This window comes from Brassica rapa, chromosome A06, assembly GCF_000309985.2.
Source record: "Brassica rapa cultivar Chiifu-401-42 chromosome A06, CAAS_Brap_v3.01, whole genome shotgun sequence".
Classification (NCBI taxonomy): domain Eukaryota; kingdom Viridiplantae; phylum Streptophyta; class Magnoliopsida; order Brassicales; family Brassicaceae; genus Brassica; species Brassica rapa.
Genome location: NC_024800.2, coordinates 5289544 through 5309570, shown reverse-complemented (window position 1 = coordinate 5309570; position 20027 = coordinate 5289544). Strand labels below are relative to the sequence as shown.

General features: G+C 35.2%; 6 protein-coding genes across 18 annotated transcripts in view; 4 read left to right on the top strand and 2 right to left on the bottom strand.

Annotated features, from left to right (window-relative positions):
- Positions 1-614: 614 nt before the first annotated feature.
- On the bottom strand, positions 615-8214 carry LOC108870343 (phytosulfokines 1). Of its 5 annotated transcripts, none has more exons than XR_004448438.1 (4): positions 5974-8214; positions 4115-5761; positions 3680-3948; positions 615-3422 (listed from the first exon to the last, which is right to left on the bottom strand). XR_004448438.1 is itself a non-coding variant. In XM_033273053.1 (3 exons), exons 1-2 carry the CDS (start codon positions 6100-6102, stop codon positions 5618-5620), a joined length of 267 nt encoding a protein of 88 aa, XP_033128944.1. In that variant the 5' UTR covers positions 6103-8015; the 3' UTR covers positions 3506-3948; positions 4115-5617. The 5 variants fall into 5 exon arrangements, 1 of the variants encoding a protein (XP_033128944.1); XR_004448439.1 differs by having other exon boundaries at positions 615-3948; positions 5974-7376; positions 7545-8015; XR_004448440.1 differs by having other exon boundaries at positions 615-3942.
- Positions 8215-8508: 294 nt separating this feature from the next.
- On the top strand, positions 8509-10518 carry LOC103872059 (F-box/FBD/LRR-repeat protein At1g13570). Of its 3 annotated transcripts, none has more exons than XM_009150401.3 (4): positions 8509-8736; positions 8977-9777; positions 9836-9994; positions 10069-10518. In XM_009150401.3, exons 2-4 carry the CDS (start codon positions 8977-8979, stop codon positions 10357-10359), a joined length of 1251 nt encoding a protein of 416 aa, XP_009148649.1. In that variant the 5' UTR covers positions 8509-8736; the 3' UTR covers positions 10360-10518. The 3 variants fall into 3 exon arrangements, with proteins under 3 accessions (XP_009148649.1, XP_009148648.1, XP_033128935.1); XM_009150400.3 differs by having other exon boundaries at positions 8591-8819; XM_033273044.1 differs by having other exon boundaries at positions 8620-8889.
- On the bottom strand, positions 10304-18442 carry LOC103872058 (serine/threonine protein phosphatase 2A 57 kDa regulatory subunit B' theta isoform). Of its 4 annotated transcripts, XM_033273042.1 has the most exons (5): positions 17965-18428; positions 17712-17790; positions 16474-17647; positions 16002-16353; positions 10304-10383 (listed from the first exon to the last, which is right to left on the bottom strand). In XM_033273042.1, exons 3-4 carry the CDS (start codon positions 17635-17637, stop codon positions 16036-16038), a joined length of 1482 nt encoding a protein of 493 aa, XP_033128933.1. In that variant the 5' UTR covers positions 17638-17647; positions 17712-17790; positions 17965-18428; the 3' UTR covers positions 10304-10383; positions 16002-16035. The 4 variants fall into 4 exon arrangements, with proteins under 4 accessions (XP_033128933.1, XP_033128934.1, XP_009148647.1 ...); XM_033273043.1 differs by lacking the exon at positions 10304-10383 and having other exon boundaries at positions 15812-16353; positions 16474-17664; positions 17698-17790; positions 17965-18442; XM_009150399.3 differs by lacking the exon at positions 10304-10383 and having other exon boundaries at positions 15812-16353; positions 16474-17672; positions 17965-18440.
- Positions 10623-20027, top strand: part of AAPT1 (choline/ethanolaminephosphotransferase 1) — a 26591-nt gene continuing 17186 nt past the window's right edge. Inside the window, exons 1-20 of one of the 4 annotated variants that reach the window (XR_004448436.1) lie at positions 10631-10842; positions 10994-11148; positions 11315-11324; positions 11420-11470; positions 11597-11674; positions 11769-11844; positions 11918-11940; positions 12033-12133; positions 12237-12331; positions 12490-12558; positions 12646-12715; positions 12947-13010; positions 13096-13136; positions 13220-13304; positions 13382-13444; positions 13546-13604; positions 13696-13748; positions 13833-13905; positions 13991-14092; positions 14443-14449. Coding sequence is in view for 3 of the 4 variants with exons in the window: in XM_009150396.3 (XP_009148644.1) it covers positions 11012-11148; positions 11315-11324; positions 11420-11470; positions 11597-11674; positions 11769-11844; positions 11918-11940; positions 12033-12133; positions 12237-12331; positions 12490-12558; positions 12646-12715; positions 12947-13010; positions 13096-13136; positions 13220-13304; positions 13382-13444; positions 13546-13604; positions 13696-13748; positions 13833-13905; positions 13991-14012 (1170 nt within the window). In the remaining variant the exon portion in view is untranslated. Of the gene's footprint in view, positions 10843-10993; positions 11149-11314; positions 11325-11419; positions 11471-11596; positions 11675-11768; positions 11845-11917; positions 11941-12032; positions 12134-12236; positions 12332-12489; positions 12559-12645; positions 12716-12946; positions 13011-13095; positions 13137-13219; positions 13305-13381; positions 13445-13545; positions 13605-13695; positions 13749-13832; positions 13906-13990; positions 14275-14442; positions 14450-20027 lie in introns of those variants that run through there. The other 3 variants (XM_009150396.3, XM_018659912.2, XM_009150395.3) reach the window with 3 other exon arrangements.
- Positions 14444-15935, top strand: LOC103872057. The gene is made up of 3 exons (XM_009150397.3): positions 14444-14648; positions 14720-14831; positions 14901-15935. Exons 1-3 carry the CDS (start codon positions 14444-14446, stop codon positions 15727-15729), a joined length of 1146 nt encoding a protein of 381 aa, XP_009148645.1. The 3' UTR covers positions 15730-15935.
- The window catches only part of LOC103872055 (trihelix transcription factor GT-1-like), a 1741-nt gene continuing 899 nt past the window's right edge, over positions 19186-20027 (top strand). The window contains 2 exon segments of the mRNA NM_001301936.1: positions 19186-19777; positions 19954-19992. Of these exon segments, the coding sequence (NP_001288865.1) occupies positions 19186-19777; positions 19954-19992 (631 nt within the window).

Sequence of the window (20027 nt, the reverse complement as noted above, 5' to 3'; positions counted from 1 at the left end):
TTAAGTTAATAATAAATTTGTTGGTAGTGTTGCTAAACTGTGTGTAGTTTTAAACCATACTTCCTTAATTTCACAAAAAGTATCACTCAGACATTTTTCAAACATATTAAAAAACTTATTAAAACACATTTATGTTTTATTAATGCCATCTATTTAATCAATACTCCCTCCGTTTTTTATTATAAGTCGTTTTAGAGAAACTTTTTTGTTCCAAATTATATGTCGTTTTCGGTTTTCTATGTAAAATTTATTAATAATTAATGTTGTATAACCAATGGTAATATATCTTATATTTTTCTATTGGTTGAATTGTGGTTAGGTAAATAATTAATGATGTTTTTGTTTAGAAAATATAAGAAATTAATGGTTTTCTTAATCTACGTGCATAGCTGTAAAACGACTTATATTAAAAAACGGAGGGAGTAGAATTTTAGAAAAATACATTTATTTATAAGATCAATGCATTTTACAATTAATATTGAGCTAAAAGTAAGTAAAAATTGTATTAAAATTATAGAACGATACTTAATGCTAAAGTGACACTTAATATGAAACAGAGAAAGTAAAATAATATTTCACTCGTATCATTTTAAGTGGTGTTTAAAAATATTTATATTATTTTATAATAATTGATATTCTCACTATTTAAGATAAAATTTAATGTCATTTGAAATTTGTGACCAGTTATAAAATACTGTAAGTTTTTGTTGGTGTTTAAAAATATTTATATTATTTCATAATAATTGATATTCTCACTATTTAAGATAAAATTTAATGTCATTTGAAATTTATGACCAATTATAAAATACTTAAAGTTTTTGTTGGTTGAACTTGTTTTATTTAATGTTATTTTTCTATAACCAAGATAATTTGCATAAAATTTCAATTTTTTAATAATTGTGTAAAAATCTTAAACACCATTTAAAATGATACATATAGAGTAATAAACTACGAAAATGATTTCAATTATCCAAATATTAAACCTATTGCTATTTATGACGATATATACAACATCTTACAATTTGCAGTTCGCCGCATAAATAGACTTGCATCATCAATGAAATTATTCATGGCAAACAAAGATATAAGAAGCATTTGATTGCTAGAAGTGGTGGACCTCTTTTTATAATTTTAATCAACCATTTAATCATTAGCCCTTTTATTATTACGTACTGTATTATATATTTAGCTATTTATATATGCCTTGCTAATTCGAGTTTAACAAACCCACCTAAAAATTGTTTCTTCGAATTTTCGTGTGATGCATAGATATTTTTCTGAATCAAGACACATCAAAATCAAATGAAAAGATGTACATCCAGAGCCGGTCTTAGAAATTTAGTGGCTGGATCCAAAAATAAAAAAAATTCGCCACTTTTTAAAAGAAAAAGACAGAAAAAAAATAAAATTACTGTCTGATATGGGGAAGACGTTATACGAACCTGGGTCGGATAGACTAAAGACAGACACGCTGGACCAGTAGACTAAAGAGAATAATAAACACTATTGAAAACAAATTAACGTATTGGTATGCGTTACGTAAAATTATCTTGGTTTCATAGGCTGGATATGGAATTATTCATCTTCTACAGCTAAAGATAATTATGCCAAGAGTAGAAATAAACTTCAGTCTATATATAGTTGGTCCAGAAGTAGAAAATTTAAACATTGATATGCTTATATATTTTTAAAACAATAATATATTATGCAATATAATTAAAAACGTATTTCCAAAAGAAATCTATCAAAGTCTTTTTTTTTTTTTTCAACAGAAAAGACCAAACTATACTAAGTAGATTCCTGAGTCGAGAGCCATTTCAGAGGAACGGAGTTAACATAAACCATAGCAGAAGGCTGAGTTCTAACATCTCGTGCTAGCTTATTTGCCATTGTGTTTTGTGCCCTTGGAATATGCTAAATAGTGAAGATAGAAAAATATTCCTTATATCGTAGAAACTCCTCCATGTGAGTAGTAAACGTCGGCCATTCAGTTGGAGTAGACACCATCTTCACCAACTGTGAGCAGTCTGTTGCAAACACCACTTCTGAGATATGTAGGGTTTTCGTACACTCCATCGCTCGTATCAAAACTTCACATTCTGTATGTAAATGTGATAAACTCCTGGGAATAGACATAGCACCCATCATATTATCGGTGGATCTTTCAAAGTCTAGCAAACTATTTTTTAATATTAAAATTGTAGATTATTGGTATTCGTAAAGTATAAATGTATTACTCATTGTAGATAATAGAATGTAAATATCATTTAAGGATTCATGAAGAATTAAGATAACCACGTTAAGAGAACAAAACAATAATATAGGCCTAATTTTGTTGTTACTAGGTTTTTTTCGGGAGTAACTGTTGTTAACAGTTAATAAAATAAAAAATAGCATTCTTATAATTAACAGTTTAGATGTACTTTCTTGATAGAGATGAGAGACAAAATGTAGTTTTTATCCCTAAAAGGATCCATTTTGGATTGGATTTCATTTTTTTTTTGCATGTGTGTATTATATATAAGATTTCTTCTTGTGTAAAAATATGTCGAGAATAAGATCACTATTTCAAAGTAATGGATGGTTGTTGAAATGAAATAAGACAAAGGGAGGTGGAGGCTCCTGGTGATAGTGCCACTAAAACTACAAAACGGTATATAAAACAAATTGGAGACTAACTTATAAGATAATAGTAAAAAGAATTTAAAAACAAAACATTGTTATAAATAATATCATCTCCCCTAACATAATTAAAATGCATTTCCATGAATAGTTGATTTATTGTAATATTGGAATTAGTTCATTTTATTATTAAGAAAACTAATTAGCAAATGAACTAATTCCAATATTACAATAAATAAACTGAAATGCATTTTAATTATGTTATGAGATAGTCTAGAGTACACGTGAGGTGGTGAACTGGTGATCGGGCTTGCTCTGCGTGTACTCTAGACTTTAGACTATTTCTAAATATAATTTATTGTAAGATCTATTACCATCTCTTCTACATGCATAACGTACTTTTTTTTGTAATACAGTCTTTCATTCATAATTAAACATCATAATTTAGTATTGTCCCCACATGCCTAATGTACCTTTTTGTAACACTGACTTTCATTCATAGTTAAACATCATAGTTTAGTAATGTAACCATACTTGTATCTTCTCATCCTTTTTAACATATTGCATGTTTTTTTTCATAAACAATAAAGCCTGCATTTGAGCCTGTCACGCAAGGCTATAAACCCAGTTAATTTATTTTCCAAACAGCCCACTTAAACTTTTTTTGTTGGTCATCTAGCCCAATTAAACTTGATGTTGTCTTGCCAAATTAAAATTCACAAATATCTATATATATATAAATATGTTTGCCTCTCTCCTGTGATGCCACGTCATCAATTCGTGCATCCTGAGAGCGACACCTGTCCTTCAACAAAAAAAGATGCGTTTCAGTAATGTAATAAGTTGCTCGACGAAATTTAAAACGGAAATATTTGTGTAAGTGGGCTATTCTGGGCCTTAAGCACCAACGGTAGTCTTTTTAGAGTTGGGCAATGACACTTATAACAGATGAAACAAACGTCCAAATTAGTTTAATGAATAGACGACGACTGTTGCTCAAAAAAAAAGCAGCAAGATTGAAGAGCATAGGAGTAGAAGAGGCGACATGATGATTTACACTTTTAATTTGAGGAGCACCGACGACTGGTCTGTGAAGCAAAGATGAAGAACAGAGGAGACCTAGCCGACACTGCCTTGCCGCTCTGTCTGAACCACCGAGGAGAGACCACCCCGTGTATCACCGACGAGGAGCCCACCAAAAGATTCATACAGAAAGAGAAAGAGAGGTTCTGTGGGCTTCACCAAAAACAGAGAGCGAGAAATTTACACCAATCGGCATGATGCGGAACGTCATCATGAAACCACATATCTCCGTTAAAACTACTCCTAGACAAGAAGTCAGTGGGAGGGTAAAACGTTAAATTAAAGACATAAAATCATCAGATGGTTCCTAGACAGATCTGAGAGACAACGATAGGAATTAAATTAACTAAACCCAAGCGTGAAACTCAGATCAATTCAGGACCCAAAAACGAATCAAACAGAGAGAGACCTTTAAGCACAAGAAGACTTGCTTGGTGTCTTTGGCATCGCAAGATACTAGAGAGGGGGAACTACCTCTGATAAAATGAGATAAGAAAGAATAGATAAAACGCCGTCAGAGGAGAAGAAAAATGAAATTAGGGTTTTCAGTTTATTAGTATTTAACTAGGAAATCTAATTTAATTAATGAGACCGTAACGTGAGTTAGTAGACTTCACGTGCTAAACCAAAATTTTAATTTGTAATTTGCTGAGTTCAGCATTTTTGATTTTGAATTCTCCTTTTTTATGCCTAACGTAGACTTACAATATACCCAATTAATGCTAATCAACAATTTTATTCCCAGAAATTTGTTTCCTATCGAATTGTGTTTGTAATTAACTACTTATTTAGATTACATTTGAATTTGATTAAATAAAAAAGTATAGAATTGGGTTTAAATAAAATAAAATCACACAGATGTGTCATATGCTACTAACAAACAAATTATAATAGGTATTTTGCCTACACATGCGAGCATAATTTTTTAATATAATTTTTTTACGAATGCTTATTAATTTATAATTTATTAATTCAAAAGCCTGTATGATAATATATGGAAAAATTCAATTAATTTAGATTTTTTTTTTAGTCGTCAATTTAGATTTTTATTATTGTATAAAATTTTAAACACTCATATGTTAAAAATATTTTATAAAATATCCTGATTCAAATGTTTTTACTCAATTAATTTTAATCAAAGTTTTTTACATTTTAATTTTTAAAATATTATTTCTCGATAACAACACAATATATATAATAAATTATCTTATTTTTAAAATATGTTTTATTTTTAAGATTTATTATATATATATATATATTGTGTTGTTATCGAAAAATATTATTTTAAATTATATACATACGAAGTGTGGAACTTCTAAAAGTTTGTAAAAATAGAGCATGTCGTAAGCCTAATTAATCATCTGATGAATCAGAAACACAAGAAACATGGAGATAGTTAACAAAAAAGATTGGGGTAGAAGAAATTAAAGAACAAAAAAATTGTTCGAGTCATGTCAATAAAACTTAAAAAAAAACATAATAAAAAAATAAAAAAGATCAATAAGGCAGTGCCAAACTAACAAATTTACATGAATTTCAATTAAAATTTTTTCACTATCTTTTTTAACATCGTTCCACAAATACTACGATTTAATTTTAAAATATTTAGCAAGGGACATTAAGGCACACTACATCTGAGGGTTAGAAAACTATTTTCATAATAGCAACATTGATAAAGGTTTACAATATCTACGTAGAAGTATAGTATATCCCGCCCGTAGGGCGGGGCGACCCTAGTTAAAATATATAGAGTTGGTATTGAAGGATAAATATAAGTTGACATTAACAGAAATCAAACAAAGATTAGAATAAAATAACAAAGAACATGATGAAGTCATGAGCAAATGGTCAAGGAGAGTTTGCTTATGCTTATAGCTTGTACTATATAAAAGACAGAGTTATTGTTCTTGTTTCAAGGAGATGACTTTAAGTCTTGTGTATAGATGTAATCGGTGTGAGCAGCTACGGTCTTCTTAACAAGACATTCTTCTTCACTGTCCGAACTCTTGCACTGATCTACTCCATCTCCATCACCTTTTCTACTTCTTTCTTTCTCCTAGTTCCGAACAAAAAGACAAAGAAGTAAAACTACTCGAATCTATTCATTTATACAGTCAATAAAATTTAGATATCAAAAAGATCTTGACTTCTGATTTTAGGAGGAAGAAGAAGAAGAAATTGTTTAAAATTCTTTTTTTCTGTAAATTATGTTTTCACCCAAAAAAAAGAAGAAGAAAGAAGAAAACATGAGGGAATTGACGAACTTACTTGAGTGGAAGAGGGAGATGGTTTAGGAGGAGCAAAACCATCTTCTCTTGGAAGAACACTTGAGGCCATGCTTAGAAGCAGAACTAGAGTGAAGAAGATGATCAACGCTTTACTCTTAGTCTTCATCATTTCTTTTTGTCTTCCTCTTCTTCTCTCTTTGATATGAAGACTTTAAAATGTTCTTTTCACTTCCATCATGTACATAAATTATTAGATATACGGAGATATTTGACTTTATTTTATAATTAAATAATAAAGATGCGGCTGGATAGATTCCAGTGCGGGAGTAATACAATCTGTCTACTATTGAAATCATAAATGCTGTATAGAGAAATGGGCTTTTTCTGAAAAACAAGGAAAGGTCGATGAAGCAGAAATAGAGAGAGAAAGGGAAGTCAAACTTTGGCATCTTGGGGTCAACGCTTTCAATTCTCCTTGGAAACGTCACCTCTGCTTGTGTCAATGTGACCTTCAATATACCGAAACATCATGGACTTGTTTTGAAAGTACGAAGTTGGACATAAGTATAGAGAAAACTATACTAACAAATAATAGCATAGCTTTAAAGCTTAAACCCAAAGAAGAAAATGAGAAAAGAAGGCTTAAGTAGTATAATCACCGACGAGCAAACATGTGTTGACAAAGCTTTAATGAGTGGGAAACACAATAATGAGACAAATCAATTAAGATTCAAATATTTTATTCATCATCATCTTTTTCTTGTCTACTTATAAGTTTCAATACTCTCTCCATTTTTCAATATAAGTCGTTTTAGTGAAAAAATTTTGTTTCAAATTATATGTCGTTTTCGGTTTTCTATGTAACATTTATTAATAATTAATGTTATCTGACCAATGATAATATATCTTCTATTTTATTATTGATTGAATTGTGGTTAGATAAATAATTAATAATGTTTTTATTTCAAAAATATAAGAAATTAATAATTTTCTTAATCTATGTGTATATCTTTAAAACGGCTTATATTAAAAAACGGAGGGAGTACTCTATAACCATGTAATAATTATACAATCATGTTTGCAATTAACATAACTAAATCAGTTAAGAAAAAAAAAAGCAAATCATTACTCGAAAAGAAACTAATCATTAATTTATCTATACAAATTTGTTGAGTGACAGAAGATAGATAAAACAAACTACAATAATACGTAAAACTGTTTTAATTTTTTTGCCCATTCATAAGCTTAATAATTTTAATTTTTTTGCCCATTCATAAGCTTAATAAAACTCGATATCAAAGATCAAACATAACTGGACTATTGAAGTGGGGAAAATGTCTAAATATAATGGAGCTGAAGGAATTGCAAGTTTTTCATTCATTCTTTTCGTGTTGTCTTGGATATTTCTCCGTCTCATTTGCTTTTGGATCCTAGGCGGAAGCTCTAGAAAAAAAAATATAAGACCCATGAATCGATTGAAGCTCTGATATCATGTTAACATTTGAAGATAAAATAGATTTATGCTCTAAAGAGCTTATTGAAAGCCTAATAGCTCATAGAGCTTTATTGAATGATAAAGAAACTAAAGAGAGGAAGCTTGAGAGTTGTCACCAAGAGTTAACAAGATTGATTGATATCATAAAAAAGGTTTAATGTGGCTGCAACTATGGCAACCAAAGTTCCTTACACAAGAGTTCATAACAATATATATAAGATTCTAGATTGCTGGAAACCCTAACATAAATGGATCTTGGGCCTGACTTGGGCTTGTTTTCTAATACTATGGACCACAAGGTTTCTATATAGCCAATATTCCTTTACAGTTTTTTTCTCTCCTTATAATACATGTTTTATTGCAGATTTGCAGCTATGAAGTAGTTTTAGAACTGGATATAAGGACAAGCATCCGGTTGAAGGACCAATTTACTACTACATATATATTGGTGGGTTTTGATGTATAGAATGCTTGTGAGACAAATACAAGATAGAGGCAAGCTTAGTAAAGATGTCAGATTCAGTAAGCTTAGTTTATAAATGATAAGACTATAGTTTTTCTTCATCATCCAGACCAAGAAGAGATATTCAGTGTTGTCTTTTTTTTTTTGTAGATTCTGAAGGTGAAGATGAGTACGATGGTAGATGATAAAGGTAGGAGGAGGCTAGGAAATATCACAGCACATTCTCTTAACAAATAAGATATTTAAAAGTCGATTTTTAACTTTTTTAGTTAAAAATTAAAAGACGTTTCTTATATTCCGCTAAGAGCCTCACCATAAAAACCCTCCAATAATCATACTCTTATTCATCAGTCATCACTTACTTCCTACAAGTGAAGTACTGAAGTGTCTGTAAGCATATTTAAAAAAAAATTGTATGAAAAGCTCCAAATTACCTATAAGTGAAGACTCCAATCAAATAGAATCTTAGAGAAACTATCACCTCATATAATGACAAACCGATCGGCCTCAAGCCCATGCTTCCAGAAAGTGTCTGTAAAGTCCATGTTTTTGTGCATGTCATTAGACCCCCAATACAAGTCATTAGACTACAATAGAAGTACCCAAATACCCAATCACACTTCTTAATTCAATGTAAATGTAACGCGATCTTTGAAGCGAGATATAAAAACTAAAAAGTCTCTAGGCCAAAAACGCTGCTTTTAATAGCAAAAAAAAATTAAAGCCATGATGAGAGCAAAATTGTGAGATCCTTTGGGTGCTCCCCTATCTGAACTTCACCGATCAACGACCTCACCAACCACCGCTCCAGAATAAACCCAGAAGAAGAAAAAAAGACAAAAAAGGTTCGTCTTTTCCTTTCTGGGTTTGATCAATTTCGTGTTCTTTGGTGTTACATTGCAATCTATGCATGTTCCGTGGATCAAAGGTGGAGTCTTTATCTTCTCAATGTTCTCTTCTGAATCGGATTTGATTTAAAGTTTGCAACTTTCCTCTAGGTTGAAGTTAAATGCAACGACTTTTTCGTTTTTGTGTGTTTGTGTGTCGATGACTTGATGTGATGAGCATTTGGTTTTGGTGTTTAGATGGGTGAATCTCCTGATCTCATAAGCGATCTACCTCAGAGCATACTAGAGAACATCCTCACTCACCTCTCCATCCGAGACGCGATCAGAACAAGCCTCCTATCCACCAAATGGAGATACAAATGGTCCACACTCACCGACCTCGCCTTCGACGAGAAATGCGTCTCCCCCTCAACCGACCGGGCCCTTGTCGAGACCAATCTCGTCAGATTCATAACCGGTGTCCTCCTCCTCCACCAAGGACCCATCCACAAGTTCCACCTCTCCACCTCCTTCCTGCAATGCCGCCCCGACATCGACCAGTGGCTCCTCTTCCTCTCCAGGAACGGGATCAAGGAGCTTGTCCTCGAGCTAGGAGAAGGAGAGTTCAGAGTCCCTTCTTGTCTCTTCCAATGTCTGAAACTCACGCGTCTGGAGCTCTGCCACTGCGAGTTCGACCCTCCAAAGTCTTTCAACGGCTTCTCCTCTCTCAAGTCTCTTACCCTCCACCAGATCCTAGTCTCCCCTGAGGCCATTGAGAGTTTGATCTCCGGATGTCCGCTTCTCGAGTTCTTGTCTTTGTCTTACTTCGACAGCTTGGTCCTGAGCATATCGGCTCCGAATCTCATGTACTTGTATCTAGACGGCGAGTTCAAGGACATTTTCCTGGAGAACACGCCGAAGCTGGTGGCGATATCGGTTTCGATGTATATGCATGAGGATGTTGCTGATTTTGAGCAGAGTTCGGATTATAATCTTGTTAAGTTCCTTGGTGGTGTGCCTCTTCTTGAGAAGCTTGTTGGTTATATCTACTTCACTAAGGTAAACACTTTTGCTTTCAATCCTAATAAGGTTACATGTTTATAACTTTGGTTTTCAGTATTTGAGCATAGGAGATGACCCGGGAAGGCTTCCGATTACTTACATTCATCTCAAGACTATAGAACTTTACCAAGTGAGTTTTGAAGATGCTAATGAGGTACTTGTACTTCTTCGTTTGGTCACTCACTCTCCTAACCTCAAAGAGCTCAAAGTTTCGGTATGTTAACTCTCTCTCTCTTTTCAAAGTTTTGTTATGTGACCATCATCATCTTTGTTTTGGATTGTTATTAGGCTTCACCGATCCAACTGTTTCCTCTAGAAGAAGAAAGTTTCGACCTTTTCGAAAGAGACTACTTCGAGTACAAACTCCCGAGGCTAGAAACGGTGAGGATGACAGACGTTTCCGGGATAAGGAATGAGTTGGAGTTTATAAGATTCTTGATGGGAACTTCACCAGTTCTGGAGACGGTCATTGTAACATCGAGTTTGTCAGATAAAGATGCGAGGATGGAGATGGTTGTGGAACTGCTCAGGTTCCCGCGTGTTTCTCCTCGAGCTCAGTTACTCTTCCTTCAAGATTGAGTCTCTGTTTAACTCTCTCTCTCTCTGTGTATGTTCATTTGAAAATAATTGATGGATTTAATGTAGCTTGACCAAAGGTGGATGATAAAAAGAGTTAATAATGGTTGCAGAGACTTTGTTATACAGTTCAAATCATAATAGCAAAAAATTCAAACTTCATTGATGTTTGCACAAAGATAGTGAAGGTACTAAACTTACAACACCATTGAAACCAAGTTTTGTATATATAAAAAGACATTTTTAAAACAAGAAAAAAAAGGAAAGAAATATCGTAAGACGCGTGTGGGAAACGCGGAGGAAACGCAAAAGCCCTTTCTGGTCAGTGGTCCCCTCTCTGTCTTGCTTCGCCGTTCTTTATAGGACCAAAGAGTGCGGGTGGCTGACAGACATCTCACCGGTCTCTCTTCTCTCTTTTTTTTCGGACACAGAAACTCAAAAGGCTTGTCCTTTTAACTTTGCCTGCTACTAACCACCGGAACCGTAGTAAGCACTCGTCTCTTCACTGTTTTGTTCTTTCTTGATTTTAGCGTTTAGAGAGTCTGGAAATTGGGAGTGAGACCCTCAAAGATCCATGCTTTAACGTATTTTGGTTGGAAACTGAGGATATGTTGTTTTTTTTTTTCTGTGTCTGCAGTAGTAGAGTTGGAGAAAGATGGGTTACATAGGAGCACATGGTGTGGCAGCACTTCATAGGTACAAATACAGTGGAGTGGATCACTCTTATCTTGCCAAATACGTGCTTCAACCTTTTTGGACTCGTTTTGTCAAAGTCTTCCCTCTCTGGATGCCGTAAGTTTATAATTCTCTTTTTCATTTGGTATTGTTAAAAAGTATTGCTTTTGGTTATAGTTTTACTTGATGTGGTTAAATTAGAAAGCTGACTTTTGTTTGTTTACTCTGCTTGTCTTTTCATGTGGTGTTCTCCTCACTGTTACTGCATTTGGACCATATCCAGACCAAACATGGTATACAAGTGATTTTTGTTTCTCTGATTTGCTCTATGTGGTGGTATCGTCATTACTTTTTGAGTTTAAACTTCTTGGTTTGTGTGTGTTTGCAGATAACGCTTATGGGGTTCATGTTTCTAGTCACATCTTCTCTGCTAGGCTACGTGAGTGATTTTATGTCTTGTGCTTTAGTCTCGTTAAGCATTTGGTCTTTTTTTGGTCGGTGAAAAAAATGTCGGCGTTAAGCATATAGATTTGACTTTAAAGACATTTTTCTTTACATGTCTCAGATATATTCACCACAGTTGGATTCTCCTCCTCCACGATGGGTTCACTTCGCACATGGTTTACTTCTATTCTTGTATCAGGTCTCCTTTCTTCAAAAGTCTAACTTTCGTTTCTATCTGCTTGTGTATGTGTTTTATATCCTTTTTTTCCTGACACCTTTTGAGATTTTATTAGACATTCGATGCGGTTGATGGGAAGCAAGCAAGAAGGACAAATTCCTCTAGCCCCTTAGGAGAGCTCTTCGATCATGGTCATTTGTTTTTCTTATTTGATTTTTTGTCTTCGGTTCTCTAGATTTTGCTGACATGTGTTCTATTTGGCAGGTTGTGATGCACTTGCTTGTGCGGTATGTACCTAACTATCTTATTTATCTTCTTTTCTTCTACTACTTCGTACTTGTCCTGGAATCGATGTTAAAAGTTTTAACAATGAAAACAGTTTGAAGCCATGGCATTTGGAAGCACTGCAATGTGTGGAAGAGATACTTTTTGGTTCTGGGTTATTTCAGCTATTCCCTTCTATGGAGCTACATGGGAGCAGTAAGTCCTGCTTCTAACTCACTGCTTATGTCTCATAACACATTAATACTTGTAGAATATTGATAAGATCCGTTCTAAGACTTTTTACTCAACACTTGTCTAGCTATTTCACCAACACACTTATTCTTCCGGTCATCAATGGACCTACAGAGGGTCTTGCACTTATATTCGTCAGCCACTTCTTCACAGCCATTGTCGGTATGCTTCTTTCTTGTCTGCAACCCTTGAAAACTTCACTGAAGTTCATATGTCTAACCTATCTTTAAGCATTTCATTTCAGACCAATGTCTTTCTATAGTTGTTGTTCTTGGTCTTGACTTCCATTATTTTCTTCTTTTTTTATTATTGTGTAAAAGGTGCTGAATGGTGGGCTCAGCAATTGGGGCAGTCCATACCATTGTTTAGTTGGGTGCCATTTGTTAATGGTAAACATATATATTTCTATTGTTTTTTCCTCCATTTTTTTCTTGTACCGTTGCTCTCTTGATTAAACTTTAAGTTCTCTGTTATAGCGATCCAAACTTCCAGAGCAGTCCTATATATGATGATCGCTTTTGCCGTTATACCAACAGTCGCATTCAAGTGAGTCTTCCTAACTTGAACAGTGTATGTGTTAAGTGCAATAGGAAGTAAGTTGTCATCAATAATACTCAATTGTAATGAAATAGGTGAAGATTTAAATAAAGAACAGTTTTCTCGTCACATGATTCATTGTTTGTTTCCCAAAGATGAAAAATAGTATTCCTTTGTGATAGATTTAAGATCTTTATAAGCTGATAAGTTCCTACTCGCTAAGCTGGTTGCGTTTTGCAGTGTGTCAAATGTCTACAAAGTTGTTCAATCAAGAAAAGGGAGCATGCTGTTAGCATTAGCTATGGTAATAATCTCCAAACCTGTTGATTTAGAAATATACCTTTTTAAAACTGTAGAGAACTAATGTGCCGTTTGATTCTTTGATGCAGCTGTATCCTTTCGTGGTTCTTCTTGGAGGTGTTTTGATATGGTAAGTCTTGTTATATGCTCATCCGACTTACGATCTTTCTCTCCTTCGTTGTTGAAAATTGTTTGGATCCTATTTCGCTACAGGGATTACTTGTCACCAATCAACCTCATAGAAACATACCCTCACTTGGTTGTTCTTGGAACTGGACTTGCATTTGGATTTCTAGTGGTAAGTATTTATTTCTTAGTTACTATCATTCCAAAAAGTTGTAACTCAAAAGGTGTTTATGTTTTTTTGTTTCTCAGGGAAGAATGATTCTTGCTCACTTGTGTGATGAGCCGAAAGGACTAAAAACAAACATGTGCTTGGTAAATCAGATACCTTTATCTCTCGCCAATATCTCCAACCTTACTGGTTATGGAAAGTGTAACCTCATGTTATGTTTTTTGTTTTTTGTTTTTCAATGCAGTCTCTAGTCTACCTTCCATTTGCACTTGCAAACGCTTTAACCGCAAGATTGAATGATGGGTATCTTTCTTTATTCATCTTTACATTCTTCTGCAGAAACATCCATCGGTTTCTTTTGTCTTTATAAAACTGGCAAACTTGTGTCTTTCAGGGTTCCTCTAGTTGATGAGTTATGGGTTCTCCTTGGCTACTGTATATTCACAGGTTTGCTCCTAAAACAAATAAAACCTTTACTTAGCTCTAGCTCTCTGTTCTTCTCTTCACTAACGTTGTCTTGGTTGAAAACAGTGTCATTATACTTGCACTTCGCCACATCTGTCATCCATGAGATCACTACTGCTCTTGGAATCTACTGTTTCAGGTGAAGTTTTTGATCAAAATCTATGAGCAAGCTTCTCGTTTTGAAAACTTAATAAATTAATGTTTTTGTTTCTTGTTGTCCACAGGATCACGCGTAAAGAAGCTTGAAGAAGAAACCTCAAGGGTGCTGTTTTTCTGTGTGGACCGTTGGATCAATACGGCGAATGATCAATATGGTTTAGATCAGTATTTTGTTTATGCATATTGACAAAAAAAAATGAAAATTATTTATAAATGCTGTCTATGCCTCAATGATGTGAGCTTCCATAGATCAGTGTAATTTGTTTACAGTTAAATTTGTTATTAGTTCTTACACTTCACCTCTTCAGGTGAATAAAGAATCAAATATTATGTCTTCCTAGAGAAATCATCCACATGAGATTCTGACAAATGTTTAAGTCAAACCTCAGATTGGGTCAAAGATTAGCTTATAAACAACTATCTCAGTAAACTTCCTTGCACGTTCTTGTTATCCTTTGTTTATATAAACGATGAGACAAGATAGATCTTGATGAGAAACAAAAGAATCAAAAGAAGAGATGTATGTTACTAAGCGTTTGACTGAATACCAGAGAAACCCATCTGAGCTAACGTTGCAAGCAGAAGGTCCAAACTCAGGTGTGCTGGTCATCCAAGACGAAGAGTCTCAGCCCAAGTGTTGCTTCGGAAAATGTTTTGACTGTGATCTCAACGGTTTGCCGTTTCCTCAGAACGCAAGAGTCACCGTCAAGTACCAAATAGGAAGTTAGTTTACTTTTCTGTTAATTACCAAACTTGTGTTCTGTTTTGGTATCTGAACTCTTGTTTCAATATAGGTGGAGATGACAGGATTGTCCTGCTTGACTCGGTCGCTTTCGTTCCTGTTCTTCATCAACCTCTTTCCTCCAATCTTTACTACGTTATAAGGCGAAGCGGGAAACACACAGGGTAATGAATCTATTGCCTGACTATGCAAGTTTAAAACCGTTAACCTTTGTTGTTTTTAAATGTGATCAGAGAAGCATGTGTTAGTGCAAGAGAAGGAGATAGAGCACCTTGTTGCTTTTGCTTTTCTTACATCCCCAACGCTACTCCAAGGCCTCTAGATCCTTATGACACATACCATCAGTTTGAGATCCATCAAAGAGGCTCATCAACACGTAAGTTCTTCGCCACATCCGTTGCTTCGGATGGAATACCACCCCGGTTCCTTAGGAGGAAAGGCTGGACGGTTCCTTTCTCGTCTTCTGAAGACTTTGGTTTGGTTGATGATGCAAAGGGCGTAGTAGATGCAAAGCTGCGTTACGAGCTTCCTGATTTTGATAAGAGCGTTGTCGTTGGGAAGTGGTATGTTCCCTTCTTGTTTGTAAAAGAAGGAGATGCAAAAGATCAGATGAGGAGATCCATGTATTATAGCATGACCCTTCACCAAAGATTTGAAGAGGTTTTCTTGTGCGAGAACGTTGAGGATAAACAGTTTGAGGCTGTGGTTGACGTGGAGGTGGAAACAGAAGTGGTTAAGCTTGGAGGAGGGGAGATTGCTAGAGAGGCAAAAGGTATGGATTCAGATAAAGTTGTCTGGTTTAGTGTCTCAGGGACCGAGGAGAAGATAGGTCTTGGCTCTGTGGTCTTGGAGCAGATGAAATGGGAAGAGGAGAGGTTTGGCTGGTCTAAGATAAGGTCTAACATTAAGAGATCAGAGAGGTTTGAAGACGGTGGACCGTATTGGAAGAGTTACCGATGTTATGTGTTGGTAGAGAGCTTTGAGTTGAGGAGAAATGATGGGAGCTTGGTGTTGACATATGAGTTTAAACATGTTGATAAGTTGAAGAGCAAGTGGAATTGAGTTTCTTTGTGTGTGTTATGTGTGCAACTTCTGGTGTGTTCATTTGATGTAATCTTTATGAAATTTTCATGTGTTATAAGACTTGAACAAGAAGGATCATAAATAAAGAAAACAAAAACAAGAAATGAGATCTTACATCTTTGCATCTCTTCAAAGAAGATGGAAACTGAAACTTGTTCTCACTAAAGTTTTCTGGAGAGAATACCAAAAAAAAAAAAAGAAAAACCAATATTCCAATGTAGTAAAAAAACGAAATTACAAAAGACCAAAACCTCTCTCTCTCTCTCTCTACAACTAAAGCAAACCTTAGGAAGAAGAACTCTTTTGCTTTTGCATCCCAATCTCTTCCAAACGTTTCCATGTGGCCTGGCGTTTCGCTTCGACTTCAGCCTCTTTTGATTCACTTTCTCTGAACTTGGCGAGACATTCCTTGAAGAACTCTGGATCGTTGTCATTAAATATCTTCTGCACGTTCAGCGTCAAGCTATGAACAGCTTGGTTCCAATGCTTCTGAGTGTTTCTCTCCAGTGCAGGGAAAATGATAGGAAGAATAACTTTACAGTTCTGCTTTATTAGATTCTCGATATGATCATTGTTCCATAAGAACAAAGCTCTTTCCGCAACCTGCACAACAACATCAAGCAAGAAAAAGACTCAACCAGACAATAACACATTCAATCTCATCATCCAAGAATCAGCAAAACCTCAAAACGCAATTGGAGAGGAAACATATTAGATGGTTACCTGAAAATGGAGACTGTTCAAACACCTAGCAACTCGGCGAAACAACGGGACCATACACCGTTGGAACTCAGGTGGTTGAGTTGCTTCCAACACTTCCTCTAGCTCGTTTAGAAACATGACTTCCTTGGAACTATTCGTCACAGGCCAAGACTTCAACAGTCCCCTTATAACCGTATCAGCGAGTTTGCAATCTTTCTCCACAAACTGAGTGATACAATAAGACAGCTGCTGGTGATACATCTGCAAGCATTTCGGTTTGTGGAGAGGTATCAAAGCCCGAACAAGAAACACTTTGTGCTCTTCCTTAAGCGGCAGAGCAAACCCGTTGATGATACTCCCCAAAATCTCAAGAAACTCAGCAATCCCGTTGTGTTTCTCAGTCTCAAACACAAACCTGTAGAAGACATTGTTTATGGATTTCCTGATGAAGGGACGGTGAACCATGAATTTACCATAGACGCGGTGAAGAACCGTTTTAAGACAGTCTCTCTCTCGAGGATCCTCTGAATCAAACAGATCAAGCAACCGGGTGACGAAAGACTGGTCAATGTACTTCTTAGCCAGCTTAGTCTCGGTGTCAGGGGAAGCAATAAACCTCAAGAGAAGCTCGTAGACAAGCTGCAAGTGAGGCCAAGAAGGATCCATAGAAGGCTCTTCCTCTTCCAAATCCAACGCATCAATAACTTTATTCTCACGAGGCTGAGGATTCAACGTTCTGAATATGTTAACAGACACCATCCTAACCGCTTCTTGGATAACACTCTCGCTAAACTTCCCGTTAGCAGTGGCCACGTAATCAACCAGCTCAAGCAGCGTCTGACGTTTAATCTCCTTCTCCTTAACGTTCTTGGAGGGATCAGAGAAATCGAACAGCACACAGCACAAGCTGAGCTTTTTCAGAAACAAGGTTTGCTTCTCAGCGTTTGAAACGTCTTTGAAACTCGGCAAGGCTTCATAGATCCCGTTTCCCTGCTTAAAGTTGCCATCTTTGGGCCCTGGATCAGGAGGAGAAGCAGCAGGAGGCTTTGCAGCGTTCTTGGCGTGAGACTTTCCGGTAACATTGTCACTACTACTACTACTCTTGGAAGTAGATGCAGTTGCATTAGATGAAGAATGGTTCTTAGATGACTTCTTAGGAAGCTTACTTATGATCTGTTTCCACATAACTCAATACCTAGAACAATAACAAATCTCATTTACTAACTTCACAATCTAGGTAACAACAAAGAATCACGAACCTTAGAGAGAGATCCCTAAATTCTCCAGCAAAGCCCCCTTCCAAAGTACGAAACTTTATGCGATTTTGGGGGTCAGATTCTGAAAACAATCAAAGAGGAAACAATACATTGAAACAAAGATTCTTTCTCAAAAAAAAAAAATACATTGAAACAAAGATTAAAAAATCACAAAAAAAAAATGCGATTTTGGGGAAAAGTGACGAGGAAAAAACAAACAAACAGATCAAACAAAATTCGCCGATTAGACACAAACCTCCTTCCTTCCTTCATTGTTTGTTGTTGACTTCACAAAAAAAAAAAATTCCCTTTTAAAGTTTATTTCTTCTGCTTCTTTGGCCCTCTCGTGATCCAGTTATCTATCATTCTTCTTCTTCTTCTTCTCTCCGATGGCTAATCAAAACTCGAAATCTATTTTATTCTTTAATTTAATTAATTAATTTTAATATTGTCTCTTTTTTGTGTGTGTGTGTGTGTGTGTGTGTGTTTGGTCTGGCCTGCCAGGTCTTTCACTTGTATTATTTTCAAGCGGACCACTTTTAAATATGTTTTTTAAACCAAACCCTTAACGCTGCCTTAACCTATTATAATACGGTTGATTCGGTTAGAATACGAGCTTAATTTCGGTTTAGAGCATTATTGATTGAGAATATATATAAAAACTAATGTAATTTTGAAAAGAAATCGAGTATTATTGGACCTGTCTGTTTCATTAAAATCGAAAGTAGTTTTATTGATATGACCCACGGTTTCATTTTTATCATATGCCTGGTTTGATTCTTGTCTACCTTTTTTCCTCGTTTGATAGCTAGTGTTTGGTTCAATCTAATTAAAATGTCCCTAGACAAAATTCCCATTAATGTTTAGATATAGATTTCAAAATACAACAAAAAACTATCAAAAATATTACTCTCTCAATTTCAGAAAAATGTATATTTAAAATTTTTCATACTTATTAAGAAAACATATCAAATTTTAGTTTTCAATGTATTATTTTCCGTTATCAACTATTCCACAATTTTTTGACCAATAAAATTTTAATAAATACAATTATATTTTTCGAAGTTTACGATTTATAATTACTTTATGCATCGAAAATGTAAACATATATCTTTTTAAAATAATTTTTTTTTAAATATAGATTTTTTTTTTGAACGGGAAGAATATAGACTTATATATTCGGGAGCGCTACCTTAGCATTATATATTCATTTCAGATAAAAGATATATAAATTGTGATCATGTACATATTCCAACTATTTGAAACTAATATTCCTTGAAATTAAAAATATAATAAAGATATTTTAGTTCATATACATTTCAATAATTTTAAAATTTTGTAGAATAATAAAACCCCCTAAATTAATTAAATTACCCAAAACCCAAAAAAAAGTTGCTGCGGTCGCCACATTTTCTCTGTGCTCGGTGGCTTGTATTGGTGGCAACAAACTGTCTCTCCGTCTCCGGTTAAGACAGCAATGTTCGTTTCCGACAAGCCCCGTCCTAATGATTTCTACAAAGACGATAACACCAATTCCTCCACCGCCGCACGCAACATGATTATCGACGGAGATCTACAGCCGCACAATCATCACCCTCACCACAATCACAATCACAATCACCATCATCATAATCATCTCCAGCCGCAACAGATTCTCTTAGGCGAAAGCAGCGGCGAGGATCACGAAGTGAAAGCTCCCAAGAAACGAGCGGAGACGTGGGTCCAAGACGAGACCCGTTCCCTAATCATGTTCCGTCGAGGCATGGACGGCCTCTTCAACACCTCCAAGTCTAACAAACATCTCTGGGAGGAGATCTCGGCGAAGATGAGGGAGAAAGGCTTCGATCGATCTCCGACGATGTGTACGGACAAGTGGAGGAATCTGTTGAAGGAGTATAAGAAGGCCAAGCATCACGACAGAGGGAATGTGTCGGCGAAGATGTCTTATTACAAGGAGATTGAAGATATTCTTAGGGAGAGGAGCAAGAAAGTGACGACACAGTATAGCAAGAGTCCTAATACACCGCCCATTGCTAAAGTTGATTCCTTTATGCAATTTACTGATAAAGGTAACAACTTTGATCGGCTATTATTTAGGGTTGCTTAGTTTGTGATTGATAAGATAGTTCTTAATATAGCTTCACTAATCTTTTAAGAAGATAGTGCTTTTGGAACTTGATATGGTTATAGGGTTTTAGTTTTTTTTGTTTTGTTAAGGTGGTGATGACTTTATGTTTCATCGTAGGTTTTGATGATCCGAGCATTTCTTTTGGATCCGTTGAAGGTACTGATCTTGACTAATAATTTGTGTGTGTGTTA

Coding starts and splice junctions, on each gene's coding strand:
- LOC108870343 (XM_033273053.1), bottom strand. CDS start 6,102: ATGATGAAGACTAAGAGTAAAGCGTTGATCATCTTCTTCACTCTAGTT. Junction 5,748..5,965: donor TCTTCCACTCAAGTAAGTTC/GTCAATTCCCTC, acceptor GAAAGAAAGAAG/TAGAAAAGGTGATGGAGATG.
- LOC103872059 (XM_009150400.3), top strand. Junction 9,778..9,835: donor GTTATATCTACTTCACTAAG/GTAAACACTTTT, acceptor TTTGGTTTTCAG/TATTTGAGCATAGGAGATGA. Junction 9,995..10,068: donor TCAAAGAGCTCAAAGTTTCG/GTATGTTAACTC, acceptor GATTGTTATTAG/GCTTCACCGATCCAACTGTT.
- LOC103872058 (XM_033273043.1), bottom strand. CDS start 17,637: ATGTGGAAACAGATCATAAGTAAGCTTCCTAAGAAGTCATCTAAGAAC. Junction 16,354..16,473: donor TGAACAGTCTCCATTTTCAG/GTAACCATCTAA, acceptor GTTGTTGTGCAG/GTTGCGGAAAGAGCTTTGTT.
- LOC103872057 (XM_009150397.3), top strand. CDS start 14,444: ATGTATGTTACTAAGCGTTTGACTGAATACCAGAGAAACCCATCTGAG. Junction 14,649..14,719: donor CGTCAAGTACCAAATAGGAA/GTTAGTTTACTT, acceptor GTTTCAATATAG/GTGGAGATGACAGGATTGTC. Junction 14,832..14,900: donor CGAAGCGGGAAACACACAGG/GTAATGAATCTA, acceptor AAATGTGATCAG/AGAAGCATGTGTTAGTGCAA.